This window comes from Pleurodeles waltl, chromosome 2_2 (assembly GCF_031143425.1).
Source record: "Pleurodeles waltl isolate 20211129_DDA chromosome 2_2, aPleWal1.hap1.20221129, whole genome shotgun sequence".
Classification (NCBI taxonomy): domain Eukaryota; kingdom Metazoa; phylum Chordata; class Amphibia; order Caudata; family Salamandridae; genus Pleurodeles; species Pleurodeles waltl.
In genome coordinates, this window is record NC_090439.1 from 1,030,083,451 (window position 1) to 1,030,105,943 (window position 22,493).

At 40.4% G+C, this 22,493-nt stretch overlaps 1 protein-coding gene across 2 annotated transcripts in view; it reads right to left on the bottom strand.

The window, feature by feature from the left end:
* Positions 1-584: 584 nt before the first annotated feature.
* NDRG1 (N-myc downstream regulated 1) overlaps positions 585-22,493 on the bottom strand; it is a 154,780-nt gene continuing 132,871 nt past the window's right edge. For both annotated transcript variants that reach the window (XM_069220786.1, XM_069220787.1), the window contains 4 exons: positions 14,408-14,455; positions 8,931-8,966; positions 5,713-5,764; positions 585-2,155 (listed from right to left, as the gene is read on the bottom strand). In XM_069220786.1, the coding sequence (XP_069076887.1) occupies positions 1,917-2,155; positions 5,713-5,764; positions 8,931-8,966; positions 14,408-14,455 (375 nt within the window). In that variant the 3' untranslated portion in view covers positions 585-1,916. The remainder of the gene's footprint in view (positions 2,156-5,712; positions 5,765-8,930; positions 8,967-14,407; positions 14,456-22,493) is intronic.

Here is a 22,493-nt window from a genome sequence, read left to right on the forward strand (position 1 = left end):
AGGTGGCCATGTTAGATAAGATTCACATCACAATCCAATCCATGGGTATCACAAATTGGGCCTTTTCGGTTATCAACTTTTCAGTTCCTGTGTGACGTGCCAGCTCAGCATCCCCAGATTGTTTTTCAACAACTGCCCCACTCCATGTATGCTGTTCCCTGGGCTTATCTACAATGTCTGGGGCACTTGAACAAAAATTCAGATACAAGGTTTCCATTGCAGTGCAAGCACTCTGCACAGTGCAACAAAAGTTCTGAATAGGTGTGCACACTTGATGCACAAATAAGAGGACGGAGAGACTAATGAACATGAAATATTGAGCATAGATACAAAATCTGATTAGCACTTGTCAAACCAGTGGATTTAAGGGACTCAGCCATAGACTCTCTCCATTTTCATTTCCTCACTGGCAGACCTCTGGCTGTGTCAGACCTCACACCAAAACGTTGTGCTTTGTGTCAGGTCTTACTTCTTAGCACCAACATAATTTATCTTTAAATAGCATGCACATCGAAGCCTTTGGTTGCACGTCTCTAATGCATGTGCATATTGACTGTTCGACAAAAATGATTTAATTAACACAATTTAACTCTCCATCGCTACACATTTATTTCATGAATAAATACAAGATTCTCATTAACAGCAGTTCCCTCCCTCGCATCTAAATCTGCCATAAACAAATCTACAATGCCCCCTCTGAATTGTAACTGCCATACTGTACGACAGATACGCAGACTTTTCGAAGTTCTAGCAACATTGAAATACTTAGTCTCGCATTATAATGTGTGACAAAGCTCGGTATTTACAGATATATCCCACCCCAGCAATTTAGAAAAATAACCTGGCTTTGTAAAACAAAAACAAAAAAAACAAAAAAGCCCTTTGCGTTAGAAGTGAACATTTGCAGTATTTGTGAATGTTTTTCTACAAAATGAGTGTTTTTAGAATCAACTTAGCTGCACTTCAGTGTCAATCAATTAAAAAGTAAGCTTGCATCTAACCATTGTGAAACATACTGGCATGTGCAAGTCATGCCGCAGTAGTGATAACTTACATAATGTCATCTTTTACTGTCAAGAGATGGAATGCTGCAGAATACATCATCTTATTTAGCTATACACAATTCCGAAAGTAATCAGAAAATGAATGGCGTGTAAATGTACACAAAGTCACCTGCTGTAGTAGAAATGATTCACTTAACCTACTCATAAGTTCAGCTGTTAGTAGTAATGCCATGGAAATCAATGTGGTTTAATACATTTTAAATTCCAGATGGCAAAAAAAAAAAATCTCATTTAAAGGACTTAATCCAAAGCTTCACCTTATGAAACATTCAATGTATTAAAGCGTTTAGTTTTGTGTTAGGAATTTGCACACCGAGTGCAAAGATTACATTTTTCAAAAATAAATCAACGTTTAATTATCAATATTATAATAATATACAAATATATATATTCGGTATAGAAAATAGGCATACTATTCAATTAGAAAAGGAGCAACAACAGTATAGTATGTGTAATTAATTATGTACATGCGAGTCTGAAACTCAAGGTTTAGGTTTTCCATAACTTAACTAAGTAACCGTCATGCATTGCTTCTCTGAGACAAAAAGCTCAAGTCAATAGGGAGCTAACTAAACAGGATGACAAGTGAATTGTCATGAAAAATTGGTTTCCATATAAATTATACAACATTTTGGCAAGTGTTTTGAGCTTTGGCATCAGTTACTAAGTGGCAAACTACAAGTGGTTAGGATTACTTATTACAGGGTTCTGACTAGGTCGCCAAGCAACTATTTTGTTTAGTTCCTGCAAACTTCTGCCAAACAAGATCTTCATAAAACAGAAAAGAAATCCGAGATGCAACGCACAGTGGTCAGTCATTAAGTAGTAAAGCTGATGTATTAGTAGACTGGCTTAGCAAGAGGCTTCCATGGGTGTAGCATTGCTTCCAGAGTTGGGAGTGAGATTTGAGTTTGTGCGGCTCCTGTTGCCATCAGAAGTATGGGATCTGCTTCTGTTGCCTTCGCTGGTGTGTGAGCGGCTTCGTGTACCCTCTCCGGTATGGGAACGGCTTCTATTGCCTTCCATTGAGGTTACACTGGACCCAGATGCTGTGCGAGACCTCATCAGCCTGGTCATGCTAGCTGAAGGCACTGTAAATAAGAACATACTGACATTAGCTAAATTCAAAAGTTAATTAATCTACAAATTACTAATGTACCATAAATTTAAAAATAGCGTACTTGTCACAAAACAAACAATAACAAAGAGTTGAAGAATGCTAGAGTAGATTTATCTTCCATTATTAACAATCACAAGGTTTGTTAACAGAATATGGGAATATAGGGTTCTAAATATAGTCGCACAAAAATTACATTTATCAACTATCATTTGCAAAAATATCACGCCCTTAGAGGTAATGGTAACAAAAAATAAATAAAAAAAGTTTAACAATTTGACTGAGCAATATTTTTGTGGTAATGATATTTAAGCTAGCAGCCGTCTTCTTGTAGCTGCAATCCTTACAGATTGCACAGCTGGCCCAGGCTGTTGACTTTTCAAGCTCCTTATGAATGGGCAGCAGTTGAAGACTTTCACTAACTCACAGCTTCGCTGCCTCCCTTATGTTGTGGTAATCTTGCGTATTTTTGAGAATTTCACATTAGTTGAAATTCCTCAGATTACTCATTACACCACATTTGCAGCAAAAGTTTAGTGCAGGAACACAGGAAGGATGTGAATGATGGAACCCAAGTGGCGGTTGTCCATGGTACTTGAGTTTTTGGCACTTTTGCACAACATGACAACTTGGATACAAAATGGATGCATTTGATGTTATGTTAAAATGTAGCACTAAAAGCAGGTTTTACATTTTGTATCATTTTTGCGAAATTTCACACCATTAACCAAAAGCAGATTACACGAATCTAACACACCCCTAGACTAAATACCATGTAACTGACAAGAAGGCTGTGACACGTTCACTATATTAGGCTGGTTGTACATGTATTCCTAAAAAAAAAAAAATTACAAAAATTAAAAAAAGAAGAAGGAGCCCTGCCCCTAACGTAAGGAACTGCTCTAGGAATTATTTTTATGAGGCGATTGTTATAGTGAAGCCGAGCACTACACAAATTAATATTGCAGCCTGACCATCCCAAACATGCTCTACGTACCACAAGTGTGTTTACTGACTTCACTTAAGCTAGAGAGCCATGTTATGATGGGAGCAGAGCTTTGATCTGTGCATTTGTGGGGTACGCATGACTGAGACCAGGGTTGTACACCGCAGCATGGAAACACCGAGCGCTTGCTCCAATTTGGGCACTAAAGAATACTGCATCATTATGCAGGGATGCTCAGTGTTCACTCTTATAAAGCAGCTACTCCTCCGATCACACGGTGCCTGCATCTTTTCATTTGACCATATACTCCATTGCTTTTAAACTAAGTCCCTGCTACATAAATACCAAGTATATACACACGCCTGTGTAACCCTTGGAGACAGTGAGGCCGCTCAGTAACAAGCTAGAAACATGCAGCTGCCATAATGTGGAGTATGGTTATAGAAGGTACGGCCCACTGGGTTTGCGGGTTGCACACACGGTGATTTAATGGTGCTAAATGACAATTTTCTGAAAATGGTTTAAATATTTCTAATACAAATACTTGCAATTGTACTTTTTTCCGCTACACATTTACAGCTTGAAGCCCGGGGATGACTGTTGCCAAAACATTCAGGATGTTTAGCAAGTGCTCACGCCGAGCAGAGAACCCACGTTGGCAACTTCTTGCTTCATCAGTTTTGCCGGCATACCAGCTCTCCTCCAATCATAGTGGGAGGGAAGAATGAAACAGGGCGGGAAGCAGTCTATCGTCTTCCTGGCAGGGACTTGGACGGCACCAAAATGTTTGTAAAGGTTTCGCCACGGTGTGGCAGACTGTAATCTGGCTGCTATGATATTTGGCTTTTGAACCAGCTCCAGAAAAGATATATTTTGGTACATATGTATCCAATTTCAGTGGTGACAATGAAACAATTAGGCCTCAGAAAGGCTGAGAAAACGTGCTTTTTTATTGGGGGATCAGGAATATGGAGGTCACCAGAAAGAGAGTGAGCTTCCAGGATATAGAAGTTTGCTAGTCAACAGGAAGCCTTGATGAAACATAAAAAGGGGACTCATGGAAAATCAGAGATGGTTACCCTAGAAGCACCTACACTTGAGGCATCCATTGCTGCCAGGCCTGGCTCTCAAAAGCTTCACAAACTGATGTTTTAAGTAGTATAAATGCTGCCCACCCTTGTGACAATCGGGACCCTGTGATCTCTCCTGTCTAACTCATTAAAGGAGTTCTAAATTCAGGTGCGCTAAAGTCAATGTTCCTTTCAATTAGGCATGCGTCTTTGGTTCACTGGGACCTTGAAATAAACTGCTAGACTGTTCCCTAGCCGAGACTGTACATTTTCGACCAGCCAGTCCAACATTGCAGTATACGTCCCCTTTGGTGGTCTACGTCGAAGAGTGATGGAAAAACTGGTTTTGTGCCCATTGCTAACACTATTTAACGCTCATGTGTCCAGAGTAATTTTCTGCCAAGCCTGGAAATGGTTGGCAATACCCCTTTCCATCACAGTGCAGTTCAGTCAGGAGAAGCAAATAGAGTCATTGCTTTGCAGGGGCCTTTCCTGCAGCAGCCGACTGATGTTATTTATCATCTATGCCAAGGAAAGATTTTTGGTGCTGAATGGACTTTTGTTTTTCTTGTGGTTGTTCTTGGAGCAATATTTTCCACCAGGGAATGTGGGTGTATTGTTTGTTTTTTACTAAAACACCGTAAGGCTCGATTTGCAAAGATTTTCCAATGTAGGTGTGACTTACTCTTCCAGTATTCCTGGCTTACCCCTAGGCCCAATTCATGAAGGTCAGTCTGTATTTAAGGATCTCCACACCCATAGATTTATGTCTAGATGTAATTCTATGTCTGGCTGCGATTCACTAACTCTTGGAGATCTAGGCCTAGTAAGTAGGGCTACATTACACATCCCCTGGCTTGAAGGGTCAAGTATGCGCACAGCTAGACTGAAGCTACTACCAGAATCTTTCTGGGCATAATTTAGATGCACATAATCCAAAACTGCTCTACAAAGTGTATGGGGAAATATAGGCCTATATTATGTAAAACTACCAATTACAAAGAGTAGGGAAACGGTGAGCACTGGTGGAAAATACACAAGTGACAAACATTACTACTGTAAGGATGTTGGGGAGGGTGGTATGCGGTGGTGAGAGTTTAACACATGGGCCAGCGGCGTAACAAAGGCCCCCAACAGCCCTGGCAGCTCAAGGGGCCCCTCTTAGTACAGTACCTTGACCTGAGAGTTTTTGAGTGCCTCCAGAGGGGGGGGCCCTCGATGTACTTTGCAGGGAGGGCCCCCTCAACTTTCGTTAAGCCACTGATATGGGCTGTGACTACTAATCAGTCAAAGAAATTTTTTAACGATCTTTCTGGCAGTAATTTCAACCTGATTTTGAAATACCGCACTTCTGTAGAAAAGTTTCACAGAATACCTAGATGCACCATCAAATATGCACCTTGATGCACGCATGCCACTTAAGGATCTTTTACATGTGACGTTCAATAATTTTCAGACTGAGCAAAACTAACGATTTTGCAAATACAGCTTTTACAAAAGTGGTTAAGCACTTACTGTAGCCCATGCCTTGAACAAAGTATTTAAATGCTTCTGCAAGTTTTGCAGGCTGCAAAAGAAAAAAAATAGAAACGCCATTATTTTTTTATACTGTGCTGTTCCATCTGTGTAGTTATTGTGTGTATTCCATCACTGTCCATAGTTTGTCAGTTAAATGTTATGGACTGCCTTGACAACAGCTTTGACTAACTATCTCAATTAAATCGGGCATCAGTATAAAGGAATCGGAAATATGTAAATTAACTTATTTTGTTCACAGATAAAACGTTCTTCCTAAAGCAAGGACGCATAGTACAGTGCATCTGTCTTTCAACATTCAGATCAGACGTTCAATCACGTAAACAGCTGTGTCGGAAGTAGAGGAAGTTGTTGGGTAGAAGCAGTCACAGACAATTTAGTTTGCAGTAATACATTTCAGAGCTTGATGTTGGCACCAAAGTGTTCCATTCGGATGCATTTTAGATTGCGGACTGTAGTATTTCCAGGAAAAATATTTTGCATAACAAACTAAAATATTCCGGACAGCTTTTAAAGCTAGCTGATTGACATACCACCAACACAAATACAAATACTGTCCACAAGTGTAAACAATGCTGACAGAACTGTTTACTCGACAAACACCAAAACCTCAAACATAAGAAAAAGGCAAGACCAAATATTGACACTTTCGAAGTACAAGCACCTTTTCATTGACTTCCAACAAAATATAGCAATATTTAATAATACTTCAGGCCCATCAGGATACACAGAGGATATATTAAGTGGTCTGTGCCTCCTTTCGCAGATATGCTATCTAGGGATTGACAAAGATGTTATCTTTCTAGTTCATATTCATGTAGAGAATGGAGTCAGCCTCCTTCCTCTACATGGAATGCTACAAGAACAAGCACTGGCAGAGCCAATCGCTTAGGCCTTGGCATTGATAGCACAATTGGAACATTACAGTGCTGGGAGCTCCACTGGAGACAATGGAGAACTTTGAGGGGTATGATGGCTGGTTTAAGCCCAGAGCTCCAACATTCCAATGTCTTCATGTTTCTCCCTTTTTATTTTTAGAACATTATAACCTCAGTGGTTGGAATGTTCTAATAGCCTTATAGCCCTTGTGCCTCAGGCTATCCCGGTTGTTAAAAGCCCTCTCCCTCGTTATCGGCCCACACCTGAGACTCAGCATATAACTCAGGTATAGAGCCTTTAACAACCGATTAAGCCCTCACTATGGGCCACAAGGCTATATTACATTCATACTGAAATGTACTGCATCATGTATAACACTTGACAATACGTACCTGCAATGCATATTCATTGTTGAGCTTACAATAGGGTTGTAGGGTCATCACAGCCATAATAAACAATGCAAAATATCAACGCAAGCACTAGGGAGCCCTACACAAAAAAACAGGTTCCACGTGGTTGAAAGGTACCTTTCCTACTATGAATAAGAAAGGCCAGGTAAAGAGTAAGCAGGGCATTGGTATTATGCAGCAGAGAAGGGCCAAATTTTCAACGGTGTTCACTTAAATAAATGGCAGGATTAGGTAAATTAACTAGAATAATGTGGCACATTCAGTGGCAGTATTAATTCACTATTTTGTAATTTTAATAACTTTGTTGAAATCCAGAAATTCATGGATTATTTGGCAAGTGTGGAAAAACACAGCAATGCGGTAAACAGCAACTGTAAAATTCCAGTAGCCCTAGCTATAAACTCCTGAAAGATGGACTTAAATAAGAACAACTGTTAACTCTTCCTTTATCGCTTTGTAATGTTTGCTCACCATTGGCTTCAACAAGGGTCGATGTGTGCTTAAAGAAAATATTTTGCATGCAGCCTAACAGCGCTGCCCAAGGATGTGGCTCATTTCAAATTAAACTATTAACTAATTCTGTTAAAAACATTAGAAAAAAATGAATAAACATCGTAGAATTGAACTGGGGCCCTCCTAGTTCTCAAACATGCACCTTGCCGTGAAGCTCCTTGGCAATGTAATGTTTACAATTTAAAAAGAGGTTTATTTCATTTGGGTGCCTGGCAGACATTCACATGCCTTTTTCGCTACCTAAAGCCGTAATGCATTAACAATATTTGCAATTGATCCATTTTAAAGTTGAGATGTTGAGAAAGTATTTCGGATAAAATAATGGACTCAGAAAAACAAACTGAGCCCACACACCTAGGAATGACAGACAGAGGCGCTCACGCTAAACCGCAGAACTGATGGTGTACCCAAAAAGGTCAGGCAGAAGGTGAATTTGTTGGCATCTCCCTCATATGCATAGCTCTTGTACTGCTGCATATTGTACCAATACTGTGAGCGATTGGAGTCATATACTCCTACCCCCAAAAAGGGTCCCCAAAATGCAAAATTTCCATGCTCCTCAGTGTGCGACCTCCTGCCCCGAGCCACATTTGGCCCCTGGGACCCCATCTCCTGTGGCCCAATTTAATGATATGGGAAGTGCATTATTCAGTCCCAGGGAACCCATACCCTGAGCCTTTAAAAGGCCCTAGGGACTCGATCCATAAGGGCCTCTATTTAAAAAAAAAAATTTTAATAATAAAAAAGAATTAGGAAAAAAAAAAAAAAAAAAAAAAAAAAAAGGGAGCTGCACGCCCCCTTCTCCCCAAGTCTTAAATGGCCACGGGACCCAACCATCCAGACCCAGATCACTTGCTGTCTCCTGGGGAGCCCACACCTGGGACAGAGCAGTTTCCCTGCTCACACCGGAAGGGAAACCTGTGTTTGCTCCAGTGTGGCAGCAGTACTCTTTAAAACTCCTACCTAATGGGAGCAAACACAAAGTCTGCTCCCAACAGGGTGTCATCAGTGATGTCATTTGAGAGATCAGTGACATCATCAGTGACGTCGCACACTGTCATGAGTGATGTAATTTGTAATGCAGTGCATTACAGGGGCGCAAGTTATAGTTAGCTCAGGTAACTATAAGTGCTGAATTTCTCTGGTTTTGTGGAAGCAACTACAATGTCCCTATATACACACACACAAACACGCAAAATGAGCATTCCGACAAAAAATGCTGTACAGAAGAGCAGTGTCAATAGGTACATGGGACACCAAGTAAGAAGTAGGTGGCTAGATAGAGGATTTGTAGGGATAAGATAGGTGCTGAATGACAAAAGAAGCCCTATGAGTAGCATGTTAATATTGTGCAAGTCGAAACATATTTGAAAATTAGGCTCTGTGGCATCATACCTGAACAACTTGTGGGAATCCTCCACAATCTGACATCTGTAAAAATAAATTATATTATCAAATTGTGTTTTAGATAATCCAAAACGGCAACTGCTCTTCTGTAGGTTCATTTGGGTCACATATCAAATAGAACCTCACTGTGGGTGAATTACACTACACGTCACAATACATTTCTGATGTACGCGGTATAAGTGTTATTGATTTCAATCAATAACCGCAGCATTTTAAAAAGTTACATATACTGGTCATCAAAAGACAGGACCGTAGAAGGTCGGTTTTATTTTCTTTTTTCACACAGTTTTTACCATGAGGGGCACCACATAGGATATCACATTTGTATCGTGCCATTGCCAAAATGCCTGGTTGACACCAATGTTGTTTCCTTGCTTATCCCCATTCGAACAGAATCAGCTACATTATGGTCAGAAAACCAATTAAATTGCTGAGGGCTATCCCTTAATAAGCTAACACACACCACGAAACATGTACGGTCTCTGGCATCTACACGGGATGAGAGGTGAGAATATTTCATACTGGCCTCTTTTTTCCAGTTCGCTGGAGGTTCATCCTTTTGTTTGAACCCCACTTGAAAGGCAGGGTATAACTTATTTGGAAACCAGAAGTACGACTACATTTCTTCTGATTTACGAGTAAACCTACACAGCATGTTTTTGATACCACTGTGTTTTCAAGAGTGCTGATATGTTCACTGGGATGCGACATCCCCAGTTCTAAAACTCGACAGCTGGAGTTCATTAGCATCAAGGGTATGCTGCGTGATGACGCTATACGCATATGTAAAATTACAACCGGTACTTTTAAACACGTGTTTGGTCAAGGTTTGTGGATGAGGACATGCTGAACCACCGAGAGACCACCAACATTTTGAATGGTAAGGCATTCCCAAGGAGTATTTTCAATCGTATTTTTTCAAAATAGAAGGTATAGGTAAACCGTAATGTATACTGTAGCTAATACACATGCAGGGTTCTAACACTGCATTCAAAAAATGGAAGAAAAACGAGGGGAAATATGCATAGTAATAATTACAGGGATAAAAACTGGTAAGAGTTGTGAGGAATGGGTAAGAGGAAATTACATTGTTTGACCCGAGGGTATTGAATACTGAGACTTAAGTAGAATAAGAGGCGATGCATGACAGTTAGAGGAACTAATATGGAAGATTTCCTTGGTAGTGCAAATTACCCCTTCTAAAGAATTCAGGAGTATTACATTCTTGTTTCACAGCTTTCTTGGAGGTAAAACACACACTGCAAATCACACAGTGATACTGTTTTGAACAAGAGTCAAGTTAAGTACACAAAGGTCGATAACCTAGTCTATTTCCATCTTCTACACTAAAATGAGGAGAGTAGACATCGAATGGCTAATTAGGAAGAATACTTTGGGTGTATTCTTGGGTGTACCAAGAAAAGATATAGAAGTTAGACATTAATGGTGTTATCTGGACTAAAGGAAGTGCACATCCTGAATAAATGTTACTCTTGAAGAAAGTGCAGGACCTGGTGATTCAAGAAACACTGAAACTATATGACAAAAGTGGTCAGTAATTGCATTAAATGAGACCTAGAATTAACCACGATAAGCTTTAGTTGTGTAGGAGAAAGGGCCAAAAAATAATACACCTTTCCTTTACATGAAGGGCATCGATTTATTATTATTATTTTTTTTAAATAGAAATGAGGTTTTTCCAAAGCGCACAATAAATGTCGATTACCTATAGACTAGGCCACCACGGTAGATAGCAGGACATACAAGTGGATGATATAAACATGTCCCCTAAATAATAAGTGGAAATGGTAGATAATATACATTTAATAGCTATCCATCATGACTGAGGTATACTGTGTCACACAGAGGTTCTATGAGAAGCACCTCTGGGCAGGAGTTTGGGAACCCCTATCTACAGAAAATCTTACTTTACTACAGAAGGGTGAAAGACAAAATACACTTCTGAGCCTCTGTTCTAGTCAAACATTTGTTTTTTTTTTTGCAGACTGAAGTATCAAGTTTCAGTAATTTTTCAGTCTGGTGTACGTCTTTTTGGAAGATGTAACTAACAGAATGTTTCTCTTGGACTTGATATGGCCAGAAGCCTTTGAATGTGGCAAACCTTCAGGATGATTCTGTCAGTGTGACTACACAATCATAGAATAAAAACCTGGTGCATCGGTCAGTATGGTGTTCAACTGAATGCCTTCCCGAAAGATGTCTCTACACCTATAGAGGAGAGAAGGTTGCAGAAGCTGTTGACGTGGGTGTTTTAACAAGAAATTTTAATGCAAAAGCTTACATATATTGCGTGATGAAGCTGCATAGAAAATGTGTCTAACGTAGAACAATAATGCACACATCTGAAATGTGCCCACGGGGAGTGGTTAACAATGAATATGAAGACTAATGAAAATGCTTATTAATGTTGAAATATTATGCAATATGGTTTAATTTTGTAGTAGTATATCATAATCAAGGTTACATGTTGAGAGTTTGCTTCATATTAATAAAGGCCTAATTTAGAAAGGGCTTTGGCCTAGCTTCATAATTGAAGTGTATTTCTAACTGGTTTAATGCTGTGTTTTTCCTGAAGGACACGAAGCTGTACTTTTCCAGAAGCTATGTGTTTGTAACCGTAGTAGAATTCTTTCTTGTGGGAATCGACTTGCTAGAAGGCGATCTTCTTGCTAAATGCAACAGTGTAATTCGGAACAGGTGCAAAGTTAACTGTACTAGGAGAAGACAATGAAGACTCTGACTGGAACCTGAAATGTAACATTTGTTACCTGACATTCCAACCATTGAAGACGTCAATAACATGGACCGATCCGTGACATGGGAACTGTGAACTGTTGAAGATTCTAGTAAGGTGTTTGCAAATTATTGGACAAAGATAACATTGCACCAGAAATTATCCAATAGGGAATTAGGGAATAGTTTGACAGTTTTAATTTAACCACAGTGCAGAAGAAGACGCCAGCCATTGCCTTTCCTGTACACCTTACAGCCTTTTTCTACTTCAGCCACTGAGACATTTTCATTGTTCTGATACTTTAAAACCATCCTCTACCCATTCATGCCCGATGTTAACTTCTCCTCTACCTGAGGGAAGTGATCATTCCTAGCTATGCTATCTTATCCGTCTTGAAAGAGACTCTTGCTTACCCTAATGCTAAAGAATTTGCCCCGTCCGAACTCTGCTGGTGGTGAATCGACACATGTCCTGAGGGTGAAGACTGATGCTGCTTGCTGATCTATTGGATTGGTAACTATCCAATGCAAATTGTAACGGTCTGTTTGCCTTTTCTTTCTAGGTACCAACTGCCATTTTGATAGAAGCCTTAGTTCAGATGTTTTCTAAAATTGTGTTGCTAAATTGTTTTGCATGAAGCCCAACATGCTAATGCTAATTCGTGGTTAGTTGAGGTGTTCACCGATATCTTACGCAAATAGACAAATGACTGAGTTCTTGCTTTGTTGATTCATGTACTAATGAGATTCTGCTAAGCTGATTCATATTAATGGTGTGCATTATAAGCTGAACATATATAATCCGTGCATTGATTCGGATGTGTTTTATTGCTAACGAGATTAATGTACATGATATTAGATTGTTAATATAGGGAAATAAATGTTCTAACTTCTAATTAAACTGGTGTGGTTATTCATGACTGAAAGGTCATGGTGTGTCCAAATATTGATTCCTATTTATTGTTTGATTGGTTATTACTAAATGTTCATTGACCTATTGATTGATGGTGGAAAGAGGGCATTTTCGTACTGGAAGTCTCCAAACGCGGTCTAAAGGTTCATTGACCTGATTGCGTCTCCTTGTAAGTTTACTTATTAAGGTTCTCACGCGCCATCAAAGCAAATATAGAATTGCCACTGACTGCAATCCTTGTTCCAGATTGTTCCATAGTTGAGAACACTCTGAGTCACCTTCCTACTGTGCCTGGGACGAAAAAGAAGAGTTGTGTGGAGCTGCACTGTTCCTGCTGGAGGGGATACTCGAGTGCCGTGGAACCCAGCACTAGGCTCAGCTGACAGGAAGGCTGTGTGCTGACAGCTCCTCCCCGGAGTCTCCCCTGTCACTATTTGAATCTACAGTAATCTTTGTTCTCTCTTCCGTTTCAATTCCATTTTCAAGCAGTAACCTCAAATCATGGATCCTGCAGGGGATGGCCCTTAATTGCCTCATTTTAAACACCACCATAATACTTTCAATTGGGCAGAAATATGGAAAATTTTAAATATCTGATATACACAAACAACGCCCTAGTAAATAAGAAAATCACAAAGTTCTCTAAACATGGACCACACATGGCTGCAGGTACACAACGCCTAGGTGACTTAAAATATGCCTTATATGTGAGGTAGGGGTATGTTGTTTGCTTTATTCTTTCCATAGCTTGTAAGTGGTCCAGTATCATTTTCAACCTACATTTTTTAAGTTACAAAAACACCATAAAACCCGTATTGCTACATGTTGTATAGCAAGAGATTGGCTCAGGGGTCAAACATGACATTGAGTCGCTTTGCAGCTATGAGACTGCTGTATCCGAGTCAAAAACAAATCTGTATTGCCTACAGCTTAAGCAGATAGAATAGCTAATACACATCTTGTGCATTATAACCCTCTACCCTAAATATTAACAACAACCTTTAAGGGAAGCAGCCAACTGCTGTCATGCTCACCATTGTATCATTTTTATTCGTGTTACAAATGCAGTGCAGTGTACAGTGTGCTGGTGCACTCGCCTCTCAGCAGGCTGCTTCGAGATGATCATGCAGAGGCTGGGATCTGATACTGGTCTTTGGGACAAGGCAAGGTTGTTCGCCTGTGGGGGGCAGACAACTGAAGAGTCTGAGCACACGAAGAGTTGTGAACTTCTCTTCCCCATCCTTACTTCTGCTGCAGTGTGCCTACTTAGACTGTCAAGCCTGAGAGGGGGCCGTCTGCTCTCTGCCCACTGAAGTAGACCGCACTGTGAAATCACTACTTGCTTGTAACAGGCTATTACAAGTGAGAAGCGATGTTATTTTCTTTATAAAGGATTATTCTGACATCAGAACACATTTATGATAAAAAATAATAATAAAAAATGAAACTCCTGTGTTTATAATTAATGTACTCACATGCATTAAAAATACGTCAAACAGTTATGCAATTATCTTCAGATAATAAGTGCATTATCACCTCCTAAACGATACGTCTATCCAGAAAAATGTTCGTTTTTTCCTTGATTAGTGTAAACACCAAAACGGTGGTTTTAATGGCACACTTCACATCATTGATGGTTATGTTCTGACAAGTTCAAAAAATGAATGCAAATAAATCAAACTATGGCGGAAATACTTCTAGATATAGCATTATAATAGCAAAATAACCAGAGATTAACACTACACTGTACCGTTAATTCATTGTGTTAAAAAGAAATAGTTAGCTTTCCATATATTACCTTTAGGAGTGTGGTCTTTGTAGGGTCTAGTTTTGAGTTGCAGTCAACCTGTTTTATTGAAAAATAAGCAATGTTATACTTCATCTGGACTGGTTAAATATGACAGCATCAAATAATGCATTTTTTTAGCATTTTAAAGCCAGAGTTTAATTTTGACACTACTGCTGATCTTCAGAATTATGACGGCTATTGGGATTGAAATGTTGGAAAACTGGATAAGTGATGATCTTTGAAACAAAATGCTCTCAGCAGTCGATATTACTTCATCATCCATAAAGGCCCTCTCTATGTTATGTACAACAGGAAATAAGGGCAGGCTACTCACGTGCACTTCCACACCATTCACTGTTCGGACTAACAATTACTAGGATTTATAAAAACAAGCGAGAGGAGCAGATATGGAAAGTGATTTTTCCACAAACCGACAACCCTAGACTAATTTCTTACTAACCCATTTTTATCGTATTTTCTCCAACATTCTACTACACATGTTAACCTTTTCTCTTCTTAGATCTCTGCACATCCTTGCTAGCGCTTGTGTGCAAAACAATCAGCATTAGGTTATTTAAACATATTTAACTCGTTTTTTTGTCCTTCCATGCAAACTTTACACACTTTTTTAGAACACACCAAGGGCTCAGCATTGGTGCAAACCCCACATCACTAAGTCATTGCAGCCAGAAGGTACAATTAAAAACATGAAGATATTTTCAAATTTAACAAACGTGCTCAATTTAATGTTGAATTTGTGATGCAGACGAACATAAATCCTGTTCCGAAATATAATCCCTGGGCTGTGTGGAAATCTACCACGATAGATTTTAACATCTGCACATTAAGTTTCCACCACTGGGTGCCAGCTCTCCCTTAGCCTAAATGGACAACACAATGAATACGACATTTTTCAGCAATTTGTTTCCTAAAACACTGTATACCCTCTTCACTTTCATGCAGTAAGATATAACTGCCAATGCTTGACCCTCATCAGCATCTGCCCTGGTTTCTTGATTGCACGGAGACGAGATATTCAACGTTTTTAATGGGTTGGAGCAGAGATCCATTAAATATGTTTGAGATGCCAAACCATTAGTATCATGTATTTGGGAATTTGTTTTTGAAAAACAAGGAGAGCGCCTGCATGAGACACACTAGGCACTCCTCTGAAGGCACATAGATTTCCACCAGGCAGTCAGAGATCTTTAAATATGGTGGGCTGTAGTGTGCCAGGACAGTAGAGTACATTCCTCTATTGCTCTGGCGGTGCGAAGCACAGCCCACCAAACCATAAATGTCCCCAATAGTTGTGTAACAGTCATCTGCAGAACCCCCAATATTCATTTGCAGATTCCCCAATACCCTTTTTGGGTAGGATTTTCAGACACCAATCATTCCTGATAAGGGAATGCTTTGGTCCCCTAAACAAGCACCACCAAATCCACCAGCACCTTAGTAATACACAAGTTGCTGGTGCAGCATCAAAAAAACAATGCTGTGAACTGGTAATGTATACATTGAGACAAACAGCAGAAATCTCAGAGCTACTATACAATAAGAATATTGACATCTGTATGATGAGTCACTGCCCTCTCAACACTACTAGAATTTGTGCCACTCATTTTAACTTTGATTTATAGATACTTCTTAAATGTAACTGAAATCTAAAATTGTCCTCATCTTTCCAGATCTCTTACATGGCACATTTTCAGCTTAAATCATTAATCTCAAGAACTTCATAGTAAACAATTTCTTGCTAAAAAATAAATAAATCCATCTATATGGATTCTGTGTCAAGAGTTCGAGTAAGAAAAGGCCTGGGTAAGTCCAGGAAGTTAGACGCTTGAAACCTCAATGTATCTGCAATAGATGGACTGCTAACAAAAAAAAAAAAAAAAAAAAAAAAAAAAAACTCTAAACAGATCGCTGATTATCTTGACAATGAGAGCTGGGTAAAATAGAACAGCTCTCAGTAGAAGAAGGTGCAAGAGCTAAAACAGAGGATGCGTTTCTCAGCAATAGTATATGTGAAGATTTATAATCATAACTGTGTGGTTGCCAGAACAGGACTGTTTGGTGAGGAGTTAAGGCCACTGGCATCTGCCAAATCCTATAAAGTGCCACCATCATCCTGGTTACTCTGATTAGAGTAGAGGTGTGTAGCATAATGCACCAGCAATCTCAAGCATCAAACTGAGAGAGGTGTTTCCAATAGCCCCTGGCTGCAGAAACATTCTTGCACTCTTCCCTTTCCTTGGCACCACAGATTGTGCAATGGATGTCAGTAATGGCAACACCAGAAGGAATGGGGACAGGGGCCTGTCGGCTCCACACTCTACATTAGCCTGTAGTTTTGGCGCTGCAATCATGCTCTCCAAATAAGCTAGCAGGCACACATTCTGAAGGCTTGGAAAGAAGATCCACTAACTCATCAATGGCCAGTTGCTTCAATATTGCTGAACTTTGACCCATGCTCTACTGCAGCTAACAACCCCCCTTTCATTTCACACATCAAGTGGCCCTTGGATCTAAAGGTCTCAAAGAGCCATGTGAGGTGCCACTGTGTCTTCTCCTCACTTAGGTGCTGCTGCCAAACCTTATTTTATAGATGGTTCAGCTGGATTTGTAGTCGTGTTGTTGTCTCCAGTAAGAACTTGAAATGGATCGAATGAGATAGGAACACTCACTTTTCTATAAATCAATTGATAACCAGCATAGAATGCTGAAACATGGATGATGAAACCGTGAATGGAAGAACATGGATTTTGTGTTGACCATGGGGCAAGCGATGACAACCTGAGTTGCAGCAACCACGAGCAGCAAAGACTGCTATGCCATTCTATACCAATGATTTAGTCTTATGTAATCACCTCTTATTATCTCCCCAAAAATCTCCTTCCATTCTCAAGCAAAATATCTGATAACTGACCCAATGAATGCCATCAGACTAACGGCATATATCAACGATAGCAGGAAAGTTAGCAATTCAAAGGTTATTAGAGACACTGCAAGGTCCTTCCCCCTCCCCCATAACATAGGTTTTTTTCAGAGTGGGGGCAAGCAACAACAATCAATTTCTTTCATGTATTGGAATGCATCAGGGATTCAGGTGGGGCATTCTTCCTCACACAATGATCATGATCAAGAGCTCTGAATTCCTCCCCATGTCTTTAAATATTTAACCAAGAGCACAGCTAGGAATGTCTATATTGCAATTTGTAGCAAACCTAGGGCTAAAGGTGCAAGATCCCTTGCTGGAGATTTAGGTTGTACAATCTTGAAAATGACTGTAGTGCAAGTTATTTCTTGGTGAATGATAGTAGTAATGTTAAGCTTGCTGACTTTGCAATTTGTTCCTTCAAAGGCTGCCACCACGTCGTAAAATGTACAGAGCCTACTGTGGACCAACGTGGGTTTTTGTGAGAGGTACTACCTCACAAAATTAAGGGATATAGGGCCAGATATAGCAATTTCCGCATTTGCGATTCAGAAATTGCGACTTGGTGCGACTCGCAATTTCTGAATCGCAAATGCAGATGCAGAACGGTGTCTCAGACACTGTCTGCGATTCGTGATGGGGTTGCAAAGACCCACCTCATTAATATTTGGACCACTGCCTGCTGTGAAAAAATATTTTTGGCAACATTCACAAAGGGGAAGGGGTCCATGGGGACCCCTTCCATTTTGCGAATGGGTTACCACCAGTGTGACACTGGTGGTAACTGCGAATTGCTTTGCAACCGCGTTCGCGGTCACAAAGCAATTTAGCATCGCAGTACGAGTCGCAAATAGGAAGGGGACGCCCCTTCCTATTTGCGAGTCGCATTCACATTTTGTGAGTCGGTACAGACTCGCAAAATGTGAATGTGCATCGCGTTGAGCATTTTGCATGGCGCAAACTGCGATTTTCCCAGTTTGCACCATGCAAAATGCTTCCTACATCTGGCCCATAGTGTCCCTTTCTCAACCTACACCTCGTATGTTAACAGGCTTGAGACTCCTGATCACTACACAACTGCCTCAGAACAGTGATAAGCTTTGGTAGTAAAGAAATAAGAGCTTTTACTAAATGATAAACCACTTTTCAATATGAGCATTCTCACAACTTTTCTACAGTGCGTGTAAACTTTCAACACTTTGCTAGGCTGGAGGACGGAGGACTGAGGACATATAGTGCCTCCATCTTCTAGCTACACTTGATGGAGATTATCCTGATGTTGATGAGAGTCTACATTGAATGGATCGTAAATGCTGAAAAAATGCTTCAATGTTGAATGATTACACTGCCACAAAGTTGAGAGTGGAGGACTGGTACCAAGCATGTGAGGGAGGTCTGCATGTGTGGGAGGGATACACCCACAAATCTGAATTCAAAGGAAACTATAATTGGAAGTTGAACAAGACTAAGGCCAGCAGGGATTGTATCAGACTTTCCCAGAATGCTCAGCTAGAACCTCAAGTAACCTCACTCCAAAGTGGCTTGCCTCTCAAATAGAACAACCTCAATGAAATGGAAACCTGGAAGATAAACTACAAACTGTATCCTTCCAGGGTTTCTTTCAACCACAGGGAGTTTATTTATTAAAATGAGAATATATTTTGTTATGTTGACGTGTGTAGAGGTTTATTCCCAACATGAAAATAAGGAGAGAAAAAAACCTACTTCCATGAACATGAAGGAAAACTGCGGCTGTCCTCATAAACTGAGGCCAAAATTACAATTTAAAATACCGTGTTGTTGGCTGGTGTTTTTTGGAAAAGTGGATTTAAAAAGAAATGATTACAATTTAATGAGTGTTCCCAGTTCCATTGTGTGGGCAAAGATGACCCACTGTCTATCAATATAAAAGGAAATCCCATTGTGGAAAATCACTATCCATTACACGAAGCAAAAGCCAGGGATGTCATCTAATGGTCCTGTTTGCTACACACCTGGAGATTTGCGGGTTCCTTATTAACTAGGCCTGCAAGCCTCGTGGTGTTAGGAAAATGAGACCAGGATAATTATTCTATTGCATAAATACAACTTTTCTACAAAAGTGCTTATCTAAGCCAAAAGAGGCATTCCAACGTGCAGAACAAACTGCGGAAGAGGTCAGTTGATGCCCTGGATATTAACCGAACTAAAGTAAAGTAAAGGCACCATCATCAAAACTAGACAGATGAAAAATTAAGCAGCAATATTTTCTTGATACAGATGAATATTTAGATGTCCGTTTTAAAACTGGACAAAGCAAACATTTGAAAAGCAAGTAAGAGATGGAGTGATCTAGGTATTTCTGTTAGTAACATCCATTACTGTCAAAATGAACATATTACCACTGCCTATATCCATAAAGAAAACTACTGATTTATGTGAAAGTCATACTTCTGAAGCAACCAAAATCTACAATCCCAAGAATTTTTATGGGCATATAAAAAAGTAGAAACGTTTCTACATCTGCCAATAGATCAGAGACCAAGCTAATTTGGCATTATATTAGTGGGTACCCGTGGAGGCTTGATTAATAAAAACGTCTCAATACAAAACAGGAATCACAACTTAATAAACCAAGCTTGGTTTAAGAATCGTCAAGCCCAGAGAGAACATGGCACCAAAATGACAAAAGGTATGCTGATGTACAATGCAACCCCGACACACAGCTTAGTAATTTACATAACCAAAATTTGAAGATCTGGGCAGAACAAGGTGTGCAAACCAGGAAACACACACAGAGCTGTTGAAGAAACATTGTGTTGTTGTTTTCATGTATGTAATTGGGTAATTTATAGTGCGGACCAAGCCCTCTATGGAAGTGAGACAGCTATTCACAGAATACCAGGTTGAGTGTGGTAGCACACTGCACACCAATGCATGGAGACAAGTGAGCATACATATCAATGTTTGACAGAGCAGTCATGCTTATCAGCATGCTAAAACACATTGTAGGAACGTGGGAGAATCCTGTAACTTTTTCAGCCATACATTTTGTTCATACTGGCCCATTTGTGTTAATAAGTTCTGGTGGTCTTAAGGTACATGGAGAAAAGCTTACTCACTCCTGACATTTCAAAAAACAATGTGAGTCGGTCTAAGGTGATTTCCATCCAATCTGGAGCCAGAGTTTCTGAAATATATTACAGTTCATTTGATTTCTCAGGTTGTTCCAGAAGTCGTAGAATCAATGTTTCCTAGTTAGTTTTTTTTACAAGTTGTACGGTAACCAGAAGCTTGTTATGCTAGCTTCCGTTTAAGGAAGTCAATCTGCAAATAGAGCCACATCCCCAGAGATGCCTGGATAGTACTCACAATATCCATAATGTATTCAAATTAATGTGAACTCGTATGTATAGTTTGGAAGGGAGGCATATTAAGTTGTGAAAACTTCAATGCTTGATAAGTGATCTTGCTGAGTTGCAAATACGAAGGAGGTTTTTTGATTAATATTCTGTTATACATGATGTCTCTTATTCAGTCTGTTCCCTTATCTATCAGGGATATATACTACTTCAATGAATTATTAATCAACATTTATTTAAAGAAATGCAGCAGATCACAAGGAAATATTTCACATCCAGTTATTTAAAGAACCAAAACACTCTGTTACATATTGATAACTCGCTCTCCCCTGCATCGCTCTCTACCGTTTGCGGTCTTGTTCTCACTGCCTTCTCCTCCTCTCCCCCTGTTTTTCTGAGTACTTTCTGCCCAGTTTTCACTGCCTTCTCCTTCCTTACGCTCTTTTTTCCTGAGTGATTTCTCCTACTTCAGCCTCATTTTCACCGCTTTTGCCCTCCTTTGCCTCAGTTTTTCCACTGCTTTCTCCCTCCTTTCCTTCTGTTTTTCTGAGTGCTTCCTCCTGCTTTCTGACTCGTTTTCACTGCTTTCTCCCTCCTACCCCCATTTTTCTGAGTACTGCCTCCAGTTTTTGCCTCCTTTCTCTGTTCATTCCTTTTTTCTCCATTCCGGACTGCCGCTTGTTTTCGTGCCTCCAGCTTTGCCCCATCCACCGCCTCCAGGCCACCCCCCTCCCAGGACCTACTTAATGGAGGCTTCAGTGCGGCCGTGCAGCAGACATGCGCAGCAGGCACACCGCTGATGTCAAAGGCAAGCCAGTCTGTGCCTGTCTACACCTGCGTACCACCAAAGGACCATCTCAGAACTCATTGCCTAGCAAGCAATCAACTCCCAGCACTACATATTCTTAGGAGACCTCAACTTCCACCTCAATGACCCAAGCGCCACAAACACCACTGACCTACTGGAAAGCTTGAGCAACAGCGGCTTCAAGGACACATGCTCGTCCCATCTTTACCTCCAGTAACAGTCAAGTACATCCACACCACTCACCTAGTCTGACCACCACAGCATACACTTCATCTCTGGACCCACATACCTCAGCACCATGCCCTCCAAATCTATGTAAAGAAATTGGAAAAAGGTATCGGAAGACCAGTGGAACACTCTCCGCTCCTACCTCCCAAACTCTACACACAACCCTGAACCAGCAGCAAAGAGCGTCTCTCAGTGGATCACAGATTGAGCTGACACCATCAACCCCACAAAGACAGCCAAGGTCAAGAACAATGCAGAAGAGCAAGCTGGTTCATCGAGGAACTGCACTCCTCCAAATGCAACTGCAGACAACTTAAAAGGAAGTGGCACATCAGCAATAACAGAAGACCGCACCACCTTCAGGACGTCCTCAACCACTACCACTGCCTCCTGAAAGAAAGGAAGCAGAACAAACTAGCAGACCACAATAAATCCAGCACCAAACCACAGCAAAGAGCTCTTCGCCATTATGAAGAAGTTCACCAATCACATAGCCACCGTGAACATCACTCCCTCCCAGGAACTGTGCGACAACCTCATGAACAAGATCTCCACTATCTACAAAAATTTCAAACGCCAATCCTCCGCTGCAGATGGCATCAACCAACTTACATGCACAAACACGAACCCTGAACATCTTATTTCCCACTGGGAACTCCTCAACGCAAGACACTATCTCCATCACAAACGTGGTACTCAGGAGCACTCACAGACCCTTGCCCCCACCATGTCTTCAACCTCTGAAGCAAGACAATTGGCGATGAGCTCAGGAAGGTC